We start from the raw sequence: 26,805 nt of genomic DNA on the forward strand, positions 1-26,805 counted from the left end.
GTGCTAACTTTTTAAGTTATAGATTTAATAAAAAAATAAGCAGCTACTAGTTTTAATAGATACATTAACTAGTGATAGAAAAAAAAACATATATACACGATGACATATTCTGGGGAAAAAGAGACCTTTACATAGACGAGAACTGTTTGACACTATAACACAAAAGTCTAGAATTATTGCAAAAGCGGAAATTATCAAATATCTGCAGCTACAAATAGTTGTGCAATGGCTGTCTGAGAGCATATACCCCTTCTTCCGACCCCACCTACGCCCAGTCTCAGCGAGCTCGGACCGGTAGGGGAACTTCATGCCTTCTGTTTTCACACTGATTTTTCCCGGTCGTGTTTTTGTATCGAATCTGTGCTGTACACACTCGTATTATTATTATTACCCGTTACATGTTGCGTTGCTCTCTCAAGTGTTGTAAGAATGAGTGAAGCAGAAGATGACATTAATGAGCTGGACTCAGAAACGGAGAACGGAGACGTGGAGATGTGTTTAATGTCTGAAGTGGGTGAGTTCGGCTTCTCTTATCGCTATCGTACATTATCCAGAAAGAGAGATAGGGGGACAAAGTCATGGCTAACAAAAACGTGTTTTAAGTAAGATTTGCCAACTTCATGTAATGAAGTTTATAAAAAAAAAGCATGTTTCAAAACCTTTTTCCCGGGAACTCACGTTCCATTTCAGAATTCTGCAAACATTGTGGAAATGATCCTTTTTGAACGTTCTAAAACAACTGTTACACGAGGGAAAAAAGTCCCGCGTTCTAAAAACGTCACTGTGAGAACGTTTGTTCATAACATCGAGGAAACTTTCCTAGAACGTTATCTAAAGTTCTGTTGGGCTCACACTTTTAGTTTCTTTTTCGATGCGGCAGGTGTGGTGAGAATGATACATGATGTGAAAAGGTATAAATAATGTGTTCAAACTCGTTCAGTTCCAAAGAACACATGCGAATCATAACAACTTGAACACATTTGCATGTCAGGCGCAAAATAATACAAAACGCAGAACCAGAAAGACAAGTTACACACTTCGCCACCATCCTCTTCATGGCCCATAAACTCTCTCTTTACTGGTATTGACGTTACTTTTGATTAATTGCATTGCATGTGTTTAATGCATGTATTTGGTGTGTCTAATAGTTCTCAATTATGCCAGGTCCTTTTTAATCTGATCTGCACAAACATGAGATTGAGTTTTACAACTACATGTATTTTCATTAATAATACATTGTGATATTCATTGCACAATAACATGCACTAAGGATTTCCTCTGTGTCAGCCCTGCTGCTCGGTTTTATGGCATAAGCTGGAGTAAGTGTGTGTGTGTGGTGGAGGCGTTATCCCTGGTCCTGGGACAGATGAGTTTTCCTTGCTGTTTTCAGGCCGTTGCTATAGATATTTTCCACCCAGCCATGCAACATCTGCTCTGAGTTAACTTTTCCCATTACGCTTTGCTTTCTGGTTAGTTTGTTTTGGTTGGGTTTTCCCTTCACTGTGAGTAAACATTAAATCAGAGACCGTTTCGAAGTGTTCACATGCCGAGTGTAATGTAGTGTGATTTGTTTGAGACTAGGAATGTTGAGTGTTTCATGCATTGAATATATTCTTCTAATCAATAGTTAATTAAATTATATGTAAATGTATTACTACTGGTCAGTTATTATCGGCTACATAAGTTGCGATGCACCTGTTGAATGTTTTATATTATGCTTTTCCCAGATTATTCTGAACAGGCGCCAACGTACAAATCTAGACCAGGTGGGGAAGCTGTGCCGAAAGTCAAACAGGTTTGTTTCTTTTCTGTCCACCTTGATAAAGGCAAAACTAGAAGAATTTTAGGAGGAATTATTCAGTAGTTCAAAGCAATTTTTTAGTTCATAAATGATTTTTGCATCACTAAATTTAAATTGATTAATCACATTACCTAAATGTGATTGATCGATTTGACAGCACTATGTATCGCGATTAATCACATCTAACAAAGTTTTTTTGTTTACTTAGTGTGTGTGTGTATATTACTATATTTATATGATATGTCTGTGTGTGAGTATATACTGTATATATATTTATATATGTACATATATACGTAAATCTACAGAGATGCACACACGCATAATATATGTATAAATATACATGTACACTGTAAAAAATTATTTAGAAAAAAAATTACTTGGTTGCCTTAAAATTTTGAGTTCATTGAAATTAAAATTTTGAGTTAATACAATGAACATTTTTTAAGATTCGACAGCCTTTATTAAAATATTATTAAAAGATTTTGTAAGTATATTGGGTAATTGTGTGTGTTTTATTTCTGATGACGCAGTGAAACATGCCATATAGTGCTATTTTCATGATTTATCACATTTTTTTATGTGTTTCAGATACAATAATATTTTGAGTTTCTATTTATTAAACAAATTTCCTTCATTGTATCAACTCACATTTTTTATTTCAATAAACTCAAAATTTTAAGGTTACCAGGTTACTTACTTTTTTAAGTTAAACCAACAAAAACCAACAAATTTTTTTATATAATATATATATATATATATATATATATATATATATATATATATATATACACACACACATATATATATAATGTAAACAAAAAACTTTATTTTAGATGCGATTAATCGATTTGACAGCACTAATATATAGTTACTGTTTTGTTGGGTTTTGTAATGCCTCATTGTTGTTATTTCTTATTAATTTAGTAGTTCAAAGCTATTTATTAAGAAACTTTTGTGGCCTTTTAGTTCATAAATAATCTTTTGTATTACTAACTGAATATGACTTTGAGCTTCCTGTGACATCAGTTTGTTGTTTGCAGGTTGAGTTCAATGATAACCCAGACTCGCTGTTTTTCAACGATGGAAAGAGAAGGATTGACCTTGTTTTGGTCTATGAGGACGAGTCTAAACATGCATCAGACAAAAAAGGCTCAATTTTTAGGAGAAAAGTAAGTAACGATAACCTTAATGTCTAAAGACACGATGAAACTGAAGCAGCGAGAGATATTTTCTATTCTATTTGTATTGTGACGTACACCGATCAGGCTTAACATTATGAGCACTGACAGGTGAAGTGAATAACACTGATGATCTCTTCATCACGGCTCCTGTTAGTGGGTGGGGTATATTAGGCAGCAAGTGAACATTTTGTCCTCAGAGTTGATGTGTTAGAAGCAGGAAAAATGGGCAAGCGTAAGGATTTGAGCGAGTTTGACCAGATTGTGACGGCTAGACGACTGGGTCAGAGCATCTCCAAAACTGCAGCTCTTGTGGGCTGTTCCCGGTCTGCAGTGGTCAGTATCTATCAAAAGTGCTCCAAGGAAGGAACAGTGGAGAACCGGCCACAGGGTCATGGGCGGCCAAGGCTCATTGATGACCGTGGGGAGCGAAGGCTGGCCCGTGGGGTCCGATCAAACAGACGAGCTACTGGAGCTCAAACTGCTCCAGAAGTTAATGCTGGTTCTGATAGAAAGCTGTCAGAATACACAGAGCAGCTCAGTTTGTTGCGTATGGGGCGGCAGAGCCGCTGACCAGTCAGGGTGCCCATGCTGACCCCTGACCCCGCCGAAAGCACCAACTGTGGCACGTGAGCATCAGAACTGGACCACGGAGCAATAGAAGAAGTTGGCCTGGTCTGAGGAATCACGTTCTCTTTTACATCACGTGGATGGCCGGGTGTGTGTGTGTGGCTTACCTGAGGAACACATGGCCCCAGGATGCACTATGGGAAGAAGGCGAGCCGGCGGAGGCAGTGTGATGCTTTGGCCAATGTTCTGCTGGGAAACCTTGGGTCCTCCATCCATGTGGATGTTACTTTGTCACGCTCCACCTACCTAAGCATTGCTGAGACCATGTTCAGCCTTTCATGGAAACGGTATTCTGGCGGCTGTGGCTCTTCCAGCAGGATAATGCTCCTGACACAAAGCACAAATGCTTCAGGAATGGTTTGAGGAGCACGACAACGAGTTTGAGGCGTTGACTCGGCCTCCAAATTCCCCAGATCTCAATCCAATCGAGCATCTGTGGGATGAGCTGAACAAACAAATCCGATCCACCTAGCAACTTACAGGACTTAAAGGATCTGCTTCTGACATCTTGGTGCCAGAACACCTTCAGGGGTCTAGTGAAGTCCATGCCTTGACCGGTCAGCAAAAGGGGGACTAACACAATATTAGGGCATGATGTTATGGCTGATCGGTGTGTGAATATATATATATATATATATAAATGTGCATGTATATATACAGTATACACACAGTCTCACACACATACTAAAAACCTTAATCAGAAAACCTAACAATTAACTCAACCCCAGACTTTTTTCTGAACAAAGTTATTCATGCACACCAAAAGCAGTGAGTTTTATATGTTTTCTCTTCTCTCATTAATCCTCCAGCAAAGACGACGAGAGGTTTTTGAAGGAAGCCTGATGGATTTTGGTGTGGAATTGGAGGCGACACAATCCGTGAGTTTAATCGCACATTCCTCTAGAGATGTTTTTCTTCCAGAAGTATCAGATACCAGTCCCTCTTTCTTTACTGACTTTCTTGTCCATTCCTGCGTCGTTTAATGGTAGGTTTTTATCAGTTCTAACTGTAAATATGGACTTCTTAGGAAGGATACAGCAAGTCTTGTCTCAGCCTGTTGATCTGTTTCTGCAGGAATGCTATTGTTTTAGACAAAGGCACGTACACCTTCCTGTAGCGCTCAGTGTTTCCCACAGATTCGAAAGCAATCGAACCCCCCCCCCCCCCCCCCAAATATTAGGATGTACATTATCTGTATAATCTGATTATATGTATAATCTAGTGTTTGACATGTCTAAATATGTAGGCTATTAAAATGCAAAACCTACAAATAAACAAGCAGTTATGATCTTTACATTGGAATTCTCTATTTTAACCTTAATTACTACACTAACATAAATAATAGAAATATTAGAAGAAAAATAGTGGTCAAGAAGTGGTCATTAATGCACCATAATTATTGCATAAATAGTATTACGTACCTAAAGAGCTCCTTAAAATGTTCAATAAATATTATTAAATTAAATGATAGAACATTTATGAAAAATGAGAAATAGTTGAACGGTCACATTTGATTATGGTATTAAGGAATTCCTCAGGGATAAATGCAAGAAGAGCTTAAAATGAATGATAACAATGTTGCATCATCGATCTCCATAATAAAATCTAGTGAAGCTGTTGTCTGTTCGCTTAAGCCATTCAAATGTAGTGAGAGCGCTGGTTTGTTTACAACAATTGAGTGAGCTGTGAACTACGTGACCGCGTGCGTTTCTGCGAGATGAACGCATGGCGCAACAACAGTTACAATCGAATGAAACGCACCGTGTGTGTGTGTGTGTGTGTGTGTGTGTGTGTGTGTGTGAGAGAGAGAGAGAGAGAGAGAGAGAGAGAGAGAGAGAGAGAGAGAGAGGCACGCACACACACATTTGTTTCACTATATTAGTGAGGACATTATATAGACTTCCATTGATTTTATATCAGGTTAATGATATTTTCTATCCCCTAAACCAACCCCTATCCCTATCCCTAAACCTACCCATCACACACACACACACACACACACACACACACACACACACACACACACACACACACACACACACACTGCCCCTATCCCTAAACCTACCCATCCCAGAAACGTGCAAAACAATAGATTTAAAGAAAAACTTGTTTTGGCCGATTTATAAGCCTTTTTAACTAGTGAGGACCATTCAAATGTTGTTTTCATATTTTACTATATAAGTGAGGACATTTGTGCCCTCAAGAGTATTGCCAAATAAGGAACACACACACACACACACACACACACACACACACACACACACACACACACACACACACACACACACAGTGTTTCTATGTTTTATGGGGAGTTTCCATAGGCGTAATGGATTTTATACTGTACAAACCTTATTTGCTATCCCCCTACACTGCTTCTACCCATCACACACACACACACACACACACTGTCCCTGCCCCTAAATCTACCCATAACAGGAAACATTCTGCATTTTTACTTTCTCAAAAAAACTCCTTCTGTGTGATTTATAAGATGTTTTCCTCATGGGGACCTAAAAATGTCCCCACAAGGACAAGGATTTCGGATACTGCCATTTTTGCGGGGACATTTTGTCCCCATAACGTAGGGATTACCAGCCCACACACACACACACACACGAGAGATGGAGGGGGAGCAGGGAAAGGAAATGCAGTTGAACGAATACGTGTACGTGTTTTAAATTGCGTTAAAAAAATCAATGACGAAACACAATATTTGGCAGCCGGTGTTGATTCTGTGGCACAGCGCCACAAATGAGTCTATGTGTGGAAAACACTGAGCGCTGACGGGAGACTTTCCTCTCTGGCTGTGTTTTGCAGGTGATCGATGAGAAACTTTTCTATGTGAAACTGCACATGCCTTTTGACACGCTGTGTTCGTATGCTGAACTCCTGCATATCCGACTGCCCATAAAGCCCAATGATCTGGCCACACAATCATCCACGTACAACTGCTTCACCAAATACTTCTACCCCAGCGAGGATGTCATCCCCAAAGAGACGAGCTTCTTCACCGCCCCCTTCAAGAAGGATCAGCTCAACAGTTTTTATGTGAAGGACCAAGAGCAGTTTTTCACGCCAGCCATGAGGAGCCGAATGGTGCGTTGAACATCTAAGAGTCGCTTTCACTTTACCTTCACCTGTCTCTTAAAGGACAACTCCGGTGAGAAATGATTAACAGATGGTTACCGAGTAGAGCTGGGATGAGTTTTCATGAAATCGAATGTAAGGTGTTTTATCTCTAAAAACAGATTAGCTTATAACGCTAGTATATGGGGCCATATAATATAGCCTCACACTAACACGGCAGCATAATGAGGGTCCCTACATGCAAACCGAAGCATTGAGAACTTTGTAAGAGTACAAACAGTTTAATAAGAAGATACTTTATAAAGACAGTCCATTACGCGTTTACAGACAGCAGCCATCTTGGACAAGTCGAGCCATGAATGTTGTGCTAAGTGAGTTGGTCGATAGGAATTAAGTTTGTGAAATCTAATTACATGGAAATGCAAGAATTATATCTGCTTATTAAAATATATGGTTGACTAACTATAAGGGAAGAAGCTGTCCCACATGAGACTCAAAGTCACAGCTCATCACTTAGCACAGCGTTCGTGGCTCGACTCGTCGAGACTGTTTTCCAAGATGGCTGCCGTCTGTAAACGCGTAATGGACTGTCTTTATAAAGTATCTTCTTATTAAACTGTTTGTACTCTTACAAAGTTCTCAATGCTTCGGTTTGCATGTAGGGACCCTCATTATGCTGCCGTGTTAGTGTGAGGCTATTTTGAGCCTAGTTAGTGGTATTAACTAGCGGTTTAATTTTACTTATTATATGCCCCATATACTAGTGTTATAAGCAAATCTGTTTAAACTCTTTACATTCGATTTTTATGAAAACGCATCCCAGAGAACGATCTACTCGCTAACCATCTGTTAATCATTTCTCACCGGAGTTGTTCTTTCAATATGTGACACCTTCGCCTGTCGCTTACTGTTGTGCCGTGTGTTACAGGCATATTACGTCCTCAACCGAGCACCTTATGATGTCAAAGGAAGCATGAAGAAGTACGGCTTCTCCAAACTGATGAACGGAGGCGTGTACAAAGATGCGTATCCATTACACGATGTAAGTAACCGTCAGATGTGAAAAATCATCTCACAGTCAGGGTTATTATAGTTAACTAAACTAAACTAACCTAACCTAACCTAAACTAATGAAATTAAATTACTCTGATATAAAACTGAAATAAAGTTTTATTAAAATTATTTAATTTAAAATTTTAAAACAAAAATACATTTTTATCAAAATTAATATTAAAGACTAAGAAACATGTTTAAGAAATGAAACATGAAAACATGAAATATGTTTAAGGATAAAAACTATAAAATTATAAAAAACTATAAAAAAAGTTTAAAAAGAGCTAATTATATGTATATATGTGTGTGTGTATATATATATACACACACACACACACACACATACACACAAAATAATTAAAAATAAAAATATACTAGCTAATGAACTAAATACATTTGATTACATTGATAATTAGTTATTGAAATAAATCAATTATTAATAAAAATATTTTAAATTAATATAAATAATACATTTCAACAGAAACAAAAAAATGCCTGTGTACCGAAAAACTGCATAAAAATAAATAAATAGTAAAAAAACTTGCAAACTAAATACATTTTATTAAATTAATACTAAATAAATAATAATAACATTTATAAAAATAGTAAATAAATTAATATAATAAATAAATATAAATGTATATAAATTGCATCCAAAATAAAAATGTGTTTACATTGTGTATGTGCACTGTGTACAATTATTATGTATATATAAATACACACCCATTTATGAATTAAGAAATAGTTGCATGCATATACTGTATATATTTATATAATGTATATATGCATATATTTTCTTAAATATATAAATGAATGAGTGTGTATATATATATATAAAAATAATTATACACAGTACACACACACACACACACACACACACATTATGTAAACAAAGATTTTTGGGATGTGATTAATCGTGATTAATCGATTTGACAGCATTAATACTAATAAATCAAATATAAAATATATTTAAATGCAATAAGTAAATAAATGCAATATTCAATATTCACTCGTAGTAAGTACAAAAAAGGGTTACACTTTATTTTAAGGTGATGGTTACATTATACTTACTCAGATAAGTACTGAATGAAATTAAATACCTATGTACTTACTATAGAGTTACAGTTAGGGTTCAGTTTAGGGTTAGTTACGTAATTACACATCATTTAATGTCATTACTATAGTAATTACATGTAGTAACATGTTACTGCGTGAACTTTAACTGTTATCGAAAAAAAGTAGTTCATGTAGAGTAACTGAGGCAATACATGAGTACTTTACGAATGATCACTAATGTGCTTTTTGCGATTTATCTAACAGTGCAGATTCAATGTGAAATCTAAAGAGCCCAAATGTCCCAATGAACGATTTCTGCTTTACAACGAGTGGGCGAATCCCAAGAGCTTCTACAAGATGCAGCCGCTGAACCTCATCAGGTGCGTCTGTGGCATAAAACTCTTGACTTCATGTGTTTTAATCTCTAGCCTGACTTCTGCTCCTCTCTAGATGATCAAGTCACATGTATTAGTATATTTGCTTTATATAACACAGATTGTTTCAAATAAAAAAGTTCTTGTTAATTCAGTTTAGTTCAGTGTTGATTCAGTTTAGTTCAGTGTTGATTCAGTTTAGTTCAGTGTTGATTCAGTTTAGTTCAGTGTTGATTCAGTTTAGTTCAGTGTTGATTCAGTTTAGTTCAATGTTGATTCAGTTTAGTTCAATGTTGATTCAGTTTAGTTCAATGTTGATTCAGTTTATTTCAGTGTTGATTCAGTTTAGTTCAATGTTGATTCAGTTTAGTTCAGTGTTGATTCAGTTTAGTTCAGTGTTGATTCAGTTTAGTTCAATGTTGATTCAGTTTAGTTCAGTGTTGATTCAGTTTAGTTCAGTGTTGATTCAGTTTAGTTCAGTGTTGATTCAGTTTAGTTCAATGTTGATTCAGTTTAGTTCAATGTTGATTCAGTTTATTTCAGTGTTGATTCAGTTTAGTTCAATGTTGATTCAGTTTATTTCAGTGTTGATTCAGTTTAGTTCAATGTTGATTCAATTTATTTCAGTGTTGATTCAGTTTAGTTCAGTGTTGATTCATTTTAGTTCAGTGTTGATTCAGTTTAGTTCAGTGTTGATTCAGTTTAGTTCAGTGTTGATTCAGTTTAGTTCAGTGTTGATTCAGTTTAGTTCAATGTTGATTCAGTTTAGTTCAGTGTTGATTCAGTTTAGTTCAGTGTTGATTCAGTTTAGTTCAATGTTGATTCAGTTTATTTCAGTGTTGATTCAGTTTAGTTCAATGTTGATTCAATTTATTTCAGTGTTGATTCAGTTTAGTTCAGTGTTGATTCAGTTTAGTTCAGTGTTGATTCAGTTTAGTTCAGTGTTGATTCAGTTTAGTTCAGTGTTGATTCAGTTTAGTTCAATGTTGATTCAGTTTAGTTCAGTGTTGATTCAGTTTAGTTCAATGTTGATTCAGTTTAGTTCAATGTTGATTCAGTTTAGTTCAATGTTGATTCAGTTTAGTTCAATGTTGATTCAGTTTAGTTCAATGTTGATTCAGTTTAGTTCAATGTTGATTCAGTTTAGTTTAGTGTTGATTCAGTTCAGTGTTGATTAAATGTTGATTCAGTTTAGTTTAATAATAATAAAAAGTTCATCAATTATGAAACGGCTTTGATTACGCCATAAAGCAACTCTACAGAAGACTGTTCAGTTTAGTTAATATGCACCTGAACTTGCTTTCAGGAAGTATTTCGGTGAGAAGATCAGCATTTATTTTGCCTGGTTGGGTTTCTACACATTCATGCTGTTCCTCGCTGCTGCAGTCGGCCTCGGCTGTTTCATTTACGGATACTCAAACAGAGAGAGCAGCACATGGAGGTACGCACTCTCAGAACATGATGCTCGGTAATGCACTTACAATGAACTCTGACTGATTATAACTCTGCTTGGGCAGCAAAGAGGTGTGCGACCCTCTGATTGGTGGGCAAATTGTCATGTGCCCGCAGTGTGATAAAGACTGTCCATACTGGAGGCTGAACATCACGTGCGAGTCGTCTAAAGTGAGTAGCCAATTACATTTCTGCAGGGATGACGTACTTTTGTGGGCGAAAACCCAGAGCATTTCAGCTGGTAGCTTCCTGAAGGCAATAGCCATGTTTCATCCAAAGGTTGCACATTTACAGTAACTTACATGCAGAATTGAAATATTGGATAAACAGTTTGCAAATAAATCAGTTTCCTGGGAAATTGGTTCAAAATATTTGAGGACATTCAATGTCCTATAATAGTCATATTATTGACCTCATGAGTTTATCAGTCAGCAATTCGCTCTTATATTTAGAAGGTGGGACTTATTCCGCCTTATCCCATTCATAAGTAATATGAGTGCACCATCTTTGTACATCTCAAGTCTTTGATTGAAATCATGTGACTGGTGTAGTTTGCTAATAGCCTATGTTAAAGGTGGGGTAAGTGTTATCTGGTAACCATTGTTGATATTTCAAATCAGCAAAACAAACACGCCCCTAACCCCAAAAGGGTCTCGCCCCTATTTTGATAGCTCCGCCCACACAAACGTAACCCAGACAACGACTGTAACAGAATCTGTTTGTTACTAATCCAGGTCGAAAATTCGATGAAAAAGTCACCCTTCCATCACAAAACACAAACCGTTCTCATGAACAACTATAGTACACGAGCAGACAGTCCAGCTAACGACATATTACAATTATGACCAGATTAGAGTTATAGCGATCACAAAACACAAACCGTTCTCATAAACAACTCGATAAATTTATTAGGCTATTCAAGCACGATAGTCCAGCTAACGACATATATTACAATTAAAACCGGATGGGTAATATAGATGTAAAGAGGAAACAAACATATCGGTATATTAGGTGTATAGTTTTTCACCTGTTGGTCACATTTTGTGAGCTGGCGCTTGAAACCTTAAAACACTGAGGGGCTTTAGATGCTCCATACGGTGTGGAAATGAACGGGTCGTAATCGTCGCTCAAGTGAGACACAATGCGATCGCAAATGGACAAACAAGCGAACATGACACACGAGCAGAGTCAAGCAAAAGCAGCATATATTAGTTCTTTCTTGGCTAATGTCCGTCCTGTGTGACTCAAGGTTTGAATAATGATGTGCACTGGGCCTCTCGTCTCACCATAGATACACCCCTTACCTGCTGATTGGCTCACTCTCTTCTCACCATAGACACGCCCCTTACCTGCTGATTGGCTCACTCTCTTCTCACCATAGACACGCCCCTTACCTGCTGATTGGCTCACTCTCGGCTCACCATAGACACGCCCCTTACCTGCTGATTGGCTCACTCTCTTCTCACCATAGACATGCCCCTTACCTGCTGATTGGCTCACTGTCTTCTCACCATAGACACGCCCTTTACCTGCTGATTGGCTCACTCTCTTCTCACCATAGACACGCCCTTTACCTGCTGATTGGCTCACTCTCTTCTCACCATAGACACGCCCCTTACCTGTTGATTGGCTTACTCTCTTCTCACCATAGACACGCCCCTTACCTGCTAATTGGCTCACTCTCGTCTCACCATAGACACGCCCCTTACCTGCTGATTGGCTCACTCTCTTCTCACCATAGACATGCCCCTTACCTGCTGATTGACTCACTCTCGTCTCACCATAGACATGCCCCTTACCTGCTGATTGGCTCACTCTCTTCTCACCATAGACACGCCCCTTACCTGCTGATTGGCTCACTCTCGTCTCACCATAGACATGCCCCTTACCTGCTGATTGGCTCACTCTCTTCTCACCATAGACACGCCCCTTACCTGCTGATTGGCTCACTCTCTTCTCACCATAGACACGCCCCTTACCTGCTGATTGGCTCACTCTCTTCTCACCATAGACACGCCCCTTACCTGCTGATTGGCTCACTCTCGTCTCACCATAGACACGCCCCTTACCTGCTGATTGGCTCACTCTCTTCTCACCATAGACACGCCCCTTACCTGTTGATTGGCTTACTCTCTTCTCACCATAGACACGCCCCTTACCTGCTGATTGGCTCACTGTCGTCTCACCATAGACACGCCCCTTACCTGCTGATTGGCTCACTCTCTTCTCACCATAGACATGCCCCTTACCTGTTGATTGGCTCACTCTCTTCTCACCATAGACACGCCCCTTACCTGCTGATTGGCTCACTCTCTTCTCACCATAGACACGCCCCTTACCTGCTGATTGGCTCACTCTCTTCTCACCATAGACACGCCCCTTACCTGCTGATTGGCTCACTCTCTTCTCACCATAGACACGCCCCTTACCTGCTGATTGGCTACAAGTTTGTTATTCCACTCTGCCCGAGTCCTTTTTCTAAAACGGTTTTGAAATAACACTTACCCCACTTTAAGCTGTTCCGTTCCGCTTTTGTTTCCTGTCACTTTGATCAGCTGAACTTGGTTTGTTTTCCGTCCCTCGTTTCCGTCTGTCTACTGTTGGTGGAAGGTCATTTAGTATAAATGCTCCTCAGTTATGGAATTTGCTACCTCTTACTCATTTAAGTCCCAGTTAAAAACATATCTATTCAGCAAGCATTTCAGATAATGCAATTATATGTATTATGTGATGTGTATATAGAGATGTATATGTAGGTGTCTAAATGTACTGTAATTCACGAGTTTGTGTGCCCATATAATCTTAGTGAAAGCGGTAAACAGATTTGGCCTGCTGTCTGCTATAGAGGGGCTCGGAGAGGATATTCGACCCGAGCTCCGATTGCCCCCCTATAACAGGCAAAATTGAATGAATAAAAGAATGAATGAATGAGTCATTTATATAGTGCTTTCATATGCCCCTTTCACACTGCACGTCGGACCCGCAATATTCCCGGAGCATTGCCGGGTCGCCTTCTGTGTGAAAGCAACCACGTCCCGGCATTGATTACCGAATTCGACCCGGGTCGGGGACCTAGTAATATTGCGGTATTCGACCCGGGACGAGCGCTGTGTGAACAAAAGCCGAAACTAATGTCGCAACGTGTACGAAGTTATCGTGCGACTCCTAGAGCTTGTTTTTTCAATAATACAACCCTGCAGTGCCAGAAGAGCTCGTCGGTGTTTTAAACGCAGAGAGTGTTCGTATACAAAAGAAACTAAAATTAAACAAGCAGAAACGTGCGCAAACTGGACACAAGTCGAGACCACGGAGCTCCTTACTATCCGCGCTGAAGCTGAGATCGCTCGTCATTATACGTCACATCAGGATGTCACGTGTCAACTCGACCCGGGACCGTTACGGGTTGTGTGTGAAAGCACACATATTACGGTATTTTGCTGGCAGTGTGAATGGACCAAATCTAGCGGCCCGGGAACAAATGCCAGGTCGCATTATCCGTGTATTTGCCGGAATCACAGTGTGAAAGGGGCTATATGTACTACTGTACACCCAAAGCGCTTTACACTCATGTCAGGGATCTCTCCTCAACCACCACCAGTGTAGTGTACAAAATTGTACAAAAGGAGCAGGGGAGGAGGAGGGATGCTGCAGGAACTTAAAAAGGGGAAGAAGTAAGCTGCTGGTTTTATACCTTGGTATTAATTGAAAGATTAGATGGGCGTACTCCTCCCGAAATTACGTTTATTAACTTCACTTGTGCAATGTAAAGCGACCTTGAGCTCCGGAAAGGTGCTATATAAATAAAACTTCTTCTTCATTGCCGTTTCTCATATGTAACAGAAATGTCTCTGATCTGTGCGACCTCTAACATCATTTAGTCACACGAGCACTAGCAGGAAACAAGGTTGCAGTCTGAAGCACTGCTATTGCACAGCATCTCTTCTGGAGGATTTGGGGATTTCTTATCTGATCTAGGATTTAACTTCTGGTGTTTGTGAAACTCCCCTGTTGTTGTTCTGAAACTGATCATGTGTTTCTCGTTTTCCTCCACAGAGACTGTGTATATTTGATAACTATGGGACATTAGTGTTTGCTGTTTTTATGTCTGTTTGGGGTGAGTGATTTTTTTTAACCCTAATCGTAGCGTCATTATGCTAAACCTTTGCTTAGTCAACATTGCACCAACAGTGTTTTTACATCAACATTTGCTCAGCTTATTCTGTCCGAGAACCAGCATGCAATCTTTTGTAATGCAACAATCAGGTGCATTGCATAAATACATTTTTTGTATGCAATGTGTTTTGTTTTTCACAGTAACACTGTTTTTGGAGTTCTGGAAGCGATACCAGGCCGTCCTGGAGCACGATTGGGACACGGTGGAGTTTCTTCAGCAGGAAGAACAGCCACGGCCCGAATACGAGGCCAGATGCACTCATGATAGAATAAACCCTGTCACGCAGGTGTGATGCAGTGGCTGTATTCATTGTTTTAGGTGTTTTACTTTAACTGAAACACATTAAATATGCAGTGTGCTTCTGTGTTTGTTTTATACAGTCTAAAGAGAGGGTGCCGTACAGCGCCTGTGGGAAGTGCATGAGAATGTCATGTGGCATCGGCACTGTTTTATTCTGGGTAATATTACACTTTCAGTCATTACATATTTCATTGTTAATTCACTTTAGTTCATTAGTCTTAAGGTGTACTCCGTTCAACTATAAAGCAGCCAAATAATGTCTACAGAAGATGTTTTCATTATTCAGCTCAAGTCAGTTCAATGTTGATTCAGTTTAGTTCAGTGTTGATTCAGTTTAGTTCAATGTTGATTCAGTTTAGTTCAGTGTTGATTCAGTTTAGTTCAGTGTTGATTCAGTTTAGTTCAATGTTGATTCAGTTTAGTTCAATGTTGATTCAGTTTAGTTCAGTGTTGATTCAGTTTAGTTCAGTGTTGATTCAGTTTAGTTCAGTGTTGATTCAGTTTAGTTCAGTGTTGATTCAGTTTAGTTCAGTGTTGATTCAGTTTAGTTCAATGTTGATTCAGTTTAGTTCAATGTTGATTCGGTTTAGTTCAGTGTTGATTCAATTTAGTTCAGCGTTGATTTGGTTTAGTTCAGTGTTGATTCAGTTTAGTTCAGTGTTGATTCAGTTTAGTTCAGTGTTGATTCAGTTTAGTTCAGTGTTGATTCAGCTTAGTTCAATGTTGATTCAGTTTAGTTCAATGTTGATTCAGTTTAGTTCAGTGTTGATTCAGTTTAGTTCAGTGTGGAGTTAGTTAGTTCAATTTAATCCGGCTTAGTTCAGCGTTGATTCGGTTTAGTTTTGTGTTGATTTAGTTTAGTTCAGAGTTGATTCAGTTTAGTTCCGTGTTGATTCAGTTTTGTTCAGTGTTGATTCGATTTATTTCAATTTTGATTCAGTTTTGTTCAATGCTGATTCTTTTTACTTCAATTTAATTCAGTTTAGTTCAGCATTGATTCGGTTTAGTTCTGTGTTGATTCAGTTTAGTTCAGTGTTGATTCGATTTATTTCAATGTTGATTCAGTTTAGTTCCATGTTGATTCAGTTTAGTTCAGTGTTGATTCAGTTTAGTTCCATGTTGATTCAGTTTAGTTCCATGTTGATTCAGTTTTGTTCAATGCTGATTCTGTGTACTTCAATTTAAATCAGTTTAGTTCAGTGTTGATTCGGTTTAGTTCTGTGTTGATTCAGTTTAGTTCAATGTTGATTCAGTTTAGTACAGTGTTGATTCAGTTTAGTTCATTGTTGATTCAGTTTAGTTCAATGTTGATTCAGTTTAGTACAGTGTTGATTCAGTTTAGTTCTGTGTTGATTTGATTTAGTTCAGTGTTGATTCAGTTTAGTTCTGTGTTGATTCGGTTTAGTTCTGTGTCGATTCGGTTTAGTTCTGTGTTGATTCGGTTTAGTTCAGTGTTGATTCGGTTTAGTTCAGTGTTGATTCGGTTTAGTTCAATGTTGATTCAGTTCCGTGTTGATTCAGTTTTGTTCAATGCTGATTCTGTTTAGTTCAATTTAATTCAGTTTAGTTCAGCGTTGATTCAGTTTAGTTCAGTGTTGATTCGATTTATTTCAATGTTGATTCAGTTTAGATCAATGTTGACTCAGTTTAGTTTACTGTTGATTCAGTTAAGTTCAATGTTGACTCAGTTTAGTTAAGTGTTGATTCGGTTTAGCTAATTGACAGTTCATTAGTCCTGAAGTCTCAGTTCAATCATAAAGCAGTTCTACGGCAGAAAATAGTGTCATTATTCAGCTCAATTCAGTTCAATGTTGGCTCAGTTTAGTTCAATAATAATGCAAAGCTCAAGTTTGATTCAGCTATAAGCAGCTCTACGGAAGACTAAAGTATCACTCAGTTCAATGTCTTAAGTCTATTCTAATACATGTTCTAGGCCATATTGTGCATTCACATTAGTCATGTAAAATGGCTTTTCAGTGTAATTTCATGTTGCATCATCCATCTATCATCTTGTGTAGATTCTGTTGATCATAGCATCAGTGGTCGGGGTGATCGTGTATCGTTTGGCGATGTTTATCGTTTTCTCTTCGAGGCTGCGCTCGGATTGGAAGAATCGCAAAGAGCTGGAGCCGTTTAAAGAGTACGTCACCCCTCAGATGGCCACTTCCCTCACAGCCTCCATCATCAGCTTCATCGTCATCATGATTCTCAACAACGTCTACGAAAAAGTGGCCATCTGGATCACAGATTTCGGTAAGTCACCAGTTTTGGTAGCAGAGGTGGACAGTAACTAAGTACATTTACTTAAAGGGTTAGTTCACCCAAAAATTAAAGTGATGTCATTAACTCCTCCCCCTAATGTCGTTCCACACCCGTAAGACCTCCGTTCATCTTCACACACAGTTTAAGATATTTTATATCTAGTCCGAGAGCGTATGCAAGTGTATGCACACTATACTGTCCATGTCCAGAAAGGGAATAAAAACATCATCACAGTAGTCCATATGAGACATCAGTGGGTTAATTAGAGTCTCTTGAAGCATCGGAAATACATTTGGGTCCAAAAATAACAAAAACTACGACAATCCTTCAATCCTCAAAGATTCAAACGGTTATGAATCAGCGAATTGATTCATGATTCAGATCGTGTGTCAAACTGCTGAAATCACGTGACATTGACGATCCGAATCATGAATCAATTCGCTGATTCATAACCGTTTGAATCTTTATTTGAGGATTGAAAACAAACGCAGAAGAGAAGCCAATGCTGAATAAAGTCGTAGTTTTTGTTATTTTTGGACCCAAATGTATTTTGGATGCTTCAAGAGACTCTAATTAACCCACTGATGTCTCATATGGACTACTGTGATGATGTTTTTATTCCCTTTCTGGACATGGACAGTATAGTGTGCATACACTTGCATACGCTCTCGGACTAAATATAAAATATCTTAAACTGTGTGTGAAGATGAACGGAGGTCTTACGGGTGTGGAACGACATTAGGGAGAGGAGTTAATGACATTTCATTTTGGGGTGAACTAACCCTTTAAGTAATGTACCTAAGTTCACTTTTTGAGTATCTGTGCTTTACATGAGTATTATTTTTTTCTGTAAACTTATGACTTTAACGTCACTACATCTGAAAGACAAATATCGTCCTTTTTACTCCACTACATTTCTAACAAGGTCCTCGAAGCCGAAAGTCGTTTCTGTCGCAGCTCTGAAAGTCGGAGGATGATTTTTTTCTTCTTTAAAAGGTGTTTGGGTTTTTGCAGAAAGCCTTTCAGGAATCACTCTTGTAGATTCTCGTGAAGTTCAATGATTTCCCAGCGTTTATTAAACACTGATTTATAGTTTAGAGCAAAATGGAAGAAGACGGATGTCCAAATGCTCATTTAGTGGAGTATTCACATAAACAAAGTTGATTCTGTCTGAAGTGAAGGTGAACAGTGTGAGAATATCAGATGTGTGTCAGTGTATTGGATCCGTGCATTCGGCCTTAAAGTGACAGCAGCTTTATAACTTTTCTACAAGTATTTAAATGAGTTTAAGTTAGTCGTATGCTTGTATGTCAGATGGAGCGTCACTGACTGGCTTAAACCATGATGGCATAATGTGCATTTATACAACAATAATAAAATAATGCGTTGACTCAAAAAAGGAAATGTACTTTTGATACTTAAGTACTTTTGAGAACAAATAATTCTGTACTTTTACTTAAAGGGATAGTTCACCCAAAAATGAAAATTCTGTCATCATTTACTCACCATCAAGTTGTTCCAAACCTGCATGAGTTTCTTTCTTCTGCTGAACATAATGGAAGATATTTGGAAGAATGTTTGTATCTTGGGCCCCATTGACTGCCATAGTATTTTTTCCCCCTACTATGGTAGACAATGGGGCCCAAAATCTGCTTATATACAAACATTCTTCCAAATATCTTCCTTTGTGTTCAGCAGAAGAAAGAAACTCATGCAGGTTTGGAACAACATGATGGTGAGTAAATGATGACAGAATTTTCATTTTTGGGTGAACTATCCCTTTAAAGGTGCACTATGTAGTATTTTTGCAGTAAAATATCCAAAAAACACTAGGCCGGTGTTATATATTTTGTTCAGTTGAGTACTTACAATATCCCAAATGTTTCCAACTATTTGTAAATTGTGAGTAAATTGCTATTTTAACTAAGGACCGGGACGTTTCAGCGTTTGAGCGAGTCGCCTGTCAATCGCGTCATATCTGCGCTACTCTCGGTTTTATTCAGCAGAAGCGCTTTACTCTTAGCAGTGTGAACATGTCACAGCAGCGCCGAGCGAACGCACAGAGGAACGTCATAACATCATTTTAAACACACTTAAATGTATCTAATATGATAAACAGAGCTGCTGCATACTGTGCCCACACTTGGCGTCATCAAACTACGCATTTGTTTTGAGTAGGCGCCCTCCAGTGGACGGAAAGTTGCATAGTGCACCTTTAAGTAAAAGTACAGAAGTATTTGTTCTCAAAAGTACTTAAGTATCAAAAGTACAACTTTCACTTGTAACGGAGTAATATTTGACCAGTAGTGCTTTAACTTTTACTCAAGTAATGAAGTTGTGTAGTTTGTCCACCTCTGTTTGGTAGCACTTTACAGTAAGTATTAACATGAATGATCCGCATTAGTTATTCCATACTCGCTCTGTGTGCTTCAGAGCTGCCGCGCACCAAGACGGAGTACGAGAACAGCCTGACGCTGAAGATGTTCCTCTTTCAGTTCGTGAACTATTACTCGTCCTGTTTCTACATCGCTTTCTTCAAGGGAAAGGTGGTGGGCTATCCGGGACAGCCCGTCTACTGGTTTGGGGCGTACCGCAATGAGGAGGTGAGGCTTTTCTGTCAGAGGATGAGGAACTACAGGCTACAAAATTGTAGTTATTACAGAAGTTCTGGTCATAAAGTCTCGGTTTCAGTAGTTCCTACTCTGGTCTGTTATTGTGATGTCTATTATAGGAAGCCTCTTCCTGCCACATAAGAAAAAAATTAGGGCTGTGCGATATTGAAGAAGTATGCGATATCTTGTTAAATAATTCGATATGCGATGCGATATTGCAATTAGTGTGTAAAATCTATTTCAATTATATTAAAAAATGTATTTGAAAACTGAGACCATTTGTGTTTCACATTCTCTCTGGGAAAAGAAAGCATCGCTACAACTTCTGAAAGTGACCAGCTGTGTTTTAGCAAACATTTGTGTCACAAATTGTTCATGTTTCGGTGCATGTGTCAAACAACAATGATTGTTTTTTGCGAATTATTGCGTTTAATAACTCTTTTTAACGTCAAGCAAGTCCCATAAATAATAGTAATGTGCTCAGTCTATTCTCTGCCAAATGTGTGACATAAAACTTACACTTTTCACAATGTTGATTAAAATCATTCACATATTGCGAGCCATTGCGATGTGCATATTGCGATATTTCGATAATTTCGATATATTGCACAGCCCTAAAAAAAATCATGCTAAATCATAATGATGAGACACGTCGAAATCATGACATAGTAAGTCACAATCATGAGGACATATTCCAGCTAATTACTGAGCTGAAATTGGGACATAAAAAAGTAGAAATTCCAACATAAAAGGTCAGAATTATGACTTAAAATGAATGATTATTGACAAAAAGTCAGGATACATGTATTGGCTTTTTAATCTCATAATTATGACGGTATGTCATTATGACTTCTTATATAATGTTGACTGTTTAATGTTATGGTTATGACTTTTGAAGTCATATTTTAACCTTTTCATCTCATAACATTTAGTATGCCATCATTTTAATGTCATGATTTCAATATTTAATTAATAATTTTGACTTTTAATGTTGCAATTTGGACTTTTTAATGTTATAGTTATGACTTTTTAAGTCAAATTTTATTTAGTATGTCATAACTTAGAATTTTTAAGTCATCATTTAAACTTTTTGTCATAATTTAAACTTTTTATGTTTTAATTTAGTTTTTTTGTGTCTTTTCAAAAAGTCACAAAGATGAAGTTTTCATCTATCATTTATCATGTCATAATTATGCATTTTAATGTTATAATAGACTTTAAAAGTCCTAATTTAAACTTTGTATGTCATAATTTAAACTTTTTAAGTCATCATTTAAACTTTTTGAGTCATAATTTTAACTTTTTTTGTAATAACTTAATCTTTTGTTTTAATTTTGTCATAATGTCAATTTTTTAAGTTATATTTATGAACTTAGTATGTCATATTTTTGATTTTTTTTTAATGTAATTACGACTTAAATGTCGTAAGTATGACTTTGGCGTAATTGACTTTTTAATGTCGTAGTTTTGTCATAGCCTGACATAATTTAGACTTTTTTAAATAATTTTTATTATATGTAATTAAATAACTTTTAAGTCATGATTCAACTTTTAAAAAGTCATACTTTTGATTTAATGTGTCATAATTTAGAAAGTTTTTTTTGACTTTTCATCTCATATCATTTATCATGCCATAATTATACATTTTTAATTAATATTTATAAATTAAAAAGGTCATAATTTCGACTTATATTGTATGGCTTTGTAATGTTATAGATATAGCTTATGTCATAATTTGTACATTTTGTATGTCTTATTTTTGATAATTATATTAATTATAATTATACATAATTATAACTATATTTTGTTCAGTGTGATCCTGGTGGCTGCCTGACTGAGCTGACCACACAGCTGTCGATCATCATGACCGGAAAGGCCGTCTGGAACAACATACAGGAAGTCCTTCTGCCGTGAGTTTCCCACCGCCAATCAGACCTTCTGTCTGGATCATTAACTCTTTCATAGAGCAGATCAAAAACCACAGGATTAATAAACAACCATGTTTCTAGGTGGGTGAAGAATCTGATATTTCGTCATTGCACCCAGGTGGGTTCAGAAAAGGTGATTCCCCGCTGGGAACAGGACTATCAGCTCCAGCCAATAGGAAAGCTCGGCCTGTTTTATGAGTACCTGGAGATGGGTGAGATGCTGCGCACGCATTTGAATTAGTGCTGTGCAATATATCGAAATTATCGAAATATCGCAAATGTACATACAGTACAGGCCAAAAGTTTGGACACGTTACTATTTGTAATGTTTTTGAAAGAAGTTTCTTCTGCTCATCAAGCCTGCATTTATTTGATCAAAAATACAGAATTTTTTAAATATTGTGATATATTATTACAATTTAAAATATTTGGTTTTCAATTTATTATACTTTAAATGATCATTTATTTCTGTGATCAGAGCTGAATGTTCAGGATGGTTCCTCCAGTCTTCAGTAATCATGATCTTAAATATAATTTAAATAGATTTTACGCACTAATAGCAATATCGTACCGCGTATTGAATATCGCATTATTTAACAAGGTATTACATATCACATTTTTCTTTAATATCGCGCAGCCCTAATTTGAATCATCCAATCAGCTGTGAGTACCCGAGCACGGTTGTCTGAATGTGCTTTTTTTGGTCTGTTGCGTTCCCACAGTGATCCAGTTCGGTTTTGTGACGCTGTTTGTGGCGTCTTTCCCTTTGGCTCCTCTCCTGGCGCTGATCAACAATATGTTTGAAATCCGTGTGGATGCCTGGAAAATCACCACTCAGTTCCGGCGGATCGTTCCGGAAAAGGCCCAGGATATCGGAGCCTGGCAGCCCATCCTACAGGGCGTGGCGATTCTAGCAGTGGCCACCAATGTGGGTTGAAAATATTTAAGCTTATATGCACATAAACATGAAAAGTCAATAAGTTGTGAGAAATAAAAGCATAATACGGAAGCTTTGTTTACTTTGATATAACCGAGTCTGAGCTTTTAAAATGGTCAATTTTATTATTATGAGTTAATGTGGCACGTGAACCGATCATCTCTTCCACTTCACGAAATCCATCACGAAAACAAGTTATGACGTCCGACATTTAGGTGTTTATATTAAAAATATTTTGCAACTTTTTATCTCACAATGTTGACTTCTCATCTTTTCCTTTTGACTTATGTCATAATTTCTACTTTTTAATGTTATATTTTTGACTTTTTAAGTCATAATGTCGATTTAGTATGTCATAATTACACTTTTTTAAGTCATATTTTTGACTTCTCATCTCATAACATTTAGCATGCCGTAATTTTGACTGGGATCTTTGAATTCATAATTTCATCTTTTAAGGCATAATTTTGACAATTTGACTATTTCAATTTAGTCAATTAGAGTTTTTAATGTCATAATTTTGACTTTTTAATGTAATCGTTTCAACTTTTAAGGCATAATTTTGACTTTTTGACTATTTCAATTTAGTCAATTAAAGTTTTTAATGTCATAATTTCAACTTTTATGGCATAATTTTGACTTTTTGACTATTTCAATTTAGTTAATTAGAGTTTTTAATGCCATAATTTCAACTTTTAAGGCATAATTTGGACTTTTTAATGTCATTTCGACTTTATAATGACATAATTTGGACTTTTTAATGTCATCATTTTGACTATTTAATGTGTCATAAATGCATCTCACATCTCATAAGTATGACTTCCTGTGTCATAAGTTCGACTTTTATGTAACAATGCATCAACTGATAGGCGACTATATTCCTTAAATGCAATGCAAGTCGTTTTTGGATAAAATGCATATATTTTTAAAAAACAAATTGAAGTAGAGACATAATTATGTAGTTGAACAGTTATATTATATTATATTATATTATATTATATTATATTATATTTAAATGTTTGACTTGAATCTACTGCACCTGATAAGTTTCCAAATGAATCGATTCAGTTTAAAGATCAGAAGGGAATCAAATCACAAGCTTGTGAATCGTAATGAAATCTTGACGTTTGTGTTAAAACTCTAGTTGTGTGATTCGGGGTCATGCTCACTCACTCTCTGCATCTGTGTGTGTGTGTGTGTGTGTGTGTGTGTTCCTCTCCAGGCTGCCATCATTGCCTTCACTTCGGACATGATTCCTCGGCTGGTTTATTACTGGGCGTTTTCTGTGAGCCCTTATGCAGGCAGCTCAAACCACACCATGGCGGGCTTCATCAACTCCTCACTGTCTGTGTTCAACACTGAAGACTTCAGTGAGACGAGCAGACCAGATGCCACAGTGTCCTGGTCCAACATCACCACATGCCGGTCAGCTTGGCAAACATCGTGTTTATTTGTGAATGATCATTTAATACTCAGCATGCATGTTTCATAGAGGTATCTAAACATTTGGAAAAGTGGGAATGGGGTAGTGTGTGTGTGTGTGTGTGTGTGTGTGTGTAGGTTTAGGGGCTGTGTGTGTGTGTGTGTGTGATGGGTAGGTTTAGGGGCTGTGTGTGTGTGTGTGTGTGTGATGGGTAGGTTTAGGGGCTGTGTGTGTGTGTGTGTGTGTGTAGGTTTAGGGGCTGTGTGTGTGTGTGTGTGTGTGTGATGGGTAGGTTTAGGGGCTGTGTGTGTGTGTGTGATGGGTAGGTTTAGGGGCTGTGTGTGTGTGTGATGAGTAGGTTTAGGGGCTGTGTGTGTGTGTGATGGGTAGGTTTAGTGGCTGTGTGTGTGTGATGGGTAGGTTTAGGGGCTGTATGTGTGTGTGTGAGTGAGACGGGTAGGTTTAGGGGCTGTGTGTGTGTGTGTGTGTGATGGGTAGGTTTAGGGGCTGTGTGTGTGTGTGTGATGGGTAGGTTTAGGGGCTGTGTGTGATGGGTAGGTTTAGTAGCTGTGTGTGTGTGATGGGTAGGTTTAGGGGCTGTGTGTGTGTGTGTGTGATGGGTAGGTTTAGGGGCTGTGTGTGTGTGTGTGTGTGTGTGTGTGTGTGTGTGTGTGTGTGTGTGTGTGTGTGTGTGTGTGTGTGTGTGTGAGTGAGACGGGTAGGTTTAGGGGTTGTGTGTGTGTGTGATAGGTAGGTTTAGGGGCTGTGTGTGTGTGTGTGTGTGTGTGTGTGTGTGTGTGTGTGTGTGTGTGTGTGTGTGTGTGTGTGTGTGTGTGTGTGTGTGTGTGTGTGTGTGTGTGTGTGTGTGTGTGTGTGTGTGTGTGTGTGATGGGTAGGTTTAGAGGCGGTGTGTGTGTGAGATGTGTAGGTTTAGGGGCTGTGCGTGTGCCTGCTTGTGTGTGTGTGTGTATGCATGTGTGCGCGCTCAATGGGAGAAGTGCCCATTTAAGGATTTCCGCACTTTATGATGTCATACTCAAAAAAAAAAACTTTCCGAGATTTGTTTGAAGCCTGAAGGGGTGTATCCGGCGCAGAAATACTCCGTCATACGTCCAACTCGTGTTTTGAAATGTTGTCCATGTTTATCATGAGACTCAACTCTTTAACGGTGTGAATAAGGCAGAATGCAAGATTTTACAAGACAGCTCTATTATATAAAGAGCCGCTGATGTAATGCACACTGACAGATGTGTTTTCTGTTCTCAGGTATCGGGATTTCAGGTATCCTCCCGGTCATCATAATCAATATGAGTTCAGCAAATATTATTGGCACGTCATTGCTGCCAAACTGGCTTTTATGATTGTGGTTGAGGTAGGCGACCATATGTGACACACCTCATGAAACACACTTCCAGTTGTGCTAGTAAGGCTCTAAACATGCTGTTCTGTTCTCCTCTCAGCACATCGTTTATTTCACAAAGTTCATGCTGTCCTACATGATCCCGGATGTGCCGGAGGCGCTGAAAGAGCAGATTAAACGGGAGCGCTACCTGACGCAGGTCATCCTGCACGAGACCAACATTAAGCAGTTTAAGGAGCTCATGAAGCCTGTGGCGGACACTCTTCAGGACCAGGTTGAAGAGCCGGAGCTGGACCTGAAGTTCTGAACCGTCTTTAATCCCTGCACAACGCCTCGTATTCAGACACATGCGTCCTAAACCTCAATCAAACAAGCTCGTAGCCGTTTTCTTTTCAGCAGACACAGTGTGTGGTGTAAAGCTGGATTCAACCCACGATCTTAAAACCACTAGTTTTATTATTATTTTAAAGGTCCTATGGTATGGATTTTATTATTTTATAACGTTTCCTGAGGTGGACTTATATTGTAAGTATGGTTTTTACATAAAAAATTTCATAATTTAGACTTTTAAGGTATTTTTTCTACACTGATATTAGCCCTCTGCCTCGAATGCTCTGTTTCAAGGGGCGTGGCTGCTGTGAGACATCAGTTTAAACGCCCTCTGCTGTGATTGGCTGACATCTTTGCATCTGAAATGAGATTATGTGGCAGAGGGGGCGTGGTTTAGAGAGGGGCGTGGCTTAGCAGCACTGCCAGTCCAGAGAGAGACGGAGAGCTGAGGAAAGATTGCTGAGAAAGTGTTAGGCCGGAGACACACTGCAAGCGTGGTGTGAGCGTGGTGTTTCTGCTGCTGCCTGGCGTTTTCTCTGTCATTGCACACCAGAAGCGTGTCTGACGCGGCGCTGCTGCTGCTATTAATGTACAGGGAAGCCCTATACTTCATGTTAAATATAAATATATTGCCTATTGATACAGCAAAGACAACGTCGGCAGTAGCCTATTGGCCATACATGTCTATGGTATTGATGGCAAAATAGGCTACAGAATATTTCGTTCTGTATTGACAGGTTTAATATTTCAAAATCGATAATTAAGTTGTTTTTTATTATTACAATTAGGCCTATATATCTGCATTTATGTTAACCTACAGTCTTTCAAACATGAAAATGTAATTTATT

At 38.1% G+C, this 26,805-nt stretch overlaps 1 protein-coding gene across 2 annotated transcripts; it reads left to right on the top strand.

The window, feature by feature from the left end:
* Nucleotides 1-239: 239 nt before the first annotated feature.
* ano6 (anoctamin 6) lies at nt 240-26,008 on the top strand. 2 transcript variants are annotated; one of them, XM_067427399.1, is made up of 21 exons: nt 240-294; nt 420-514; nt 1,728-1,795; nt 2,842-2,970; nt 4,419-4,487; nt 6,427-6,705; nt 7,625-7,738; nt 9,070-9,185; nt 10,486-10,620; nt 10,697-10,802; nt 14,685-14,745; nt 14,946-15,091; nt 15,186-15,263; nt 17,124-17,358; nt 19,801-19,970; nt 21,792-21,889; nt 21,989-22,119; nt 22,630-22,835; nt 24,067-24,269; nt 25,534-25,639; nt 25,728-26,008. In XM_067427399.1, the coding sequence occupies exons 2-21, from the start codon at nt 430-432 to the stop codon at nt 25,932-25,934; spliced, it is 2,742 nt and encodes a 913-aa protein (XP_067283500.1). In that variant the 5' UTR covers nt 240-294; nt 420-429; the 3' UTR covers nt 25,935-26,008. The 2 variants fall into 2 exon arrangements, with proteins under 2 accessions (XP_067283500.1, XP_067283499.1); XM_067427398.1 differs by having other exon boundaries at nt 245-514.
* Nucleotides 26,009-26,805: the final 797 nt, after the last annotated feature.

The sequence above is a fragment of the Pseudorasbora parva genome, chromosome 20 (assembly GCF_024679245.1).
Source record: "Pseudorasbora parva isolate DD20220531a chromosome 20, ASM2467924v1, whole genome shotgun sequence".
In the NCBI taxonomy this organism is placed as follows: Eukaryota; Metazoa; Chordata; class Actinopteri; order Cypriniformes; family Gobionidae; genus Pseudorasbora; species Pseudorasbora parva.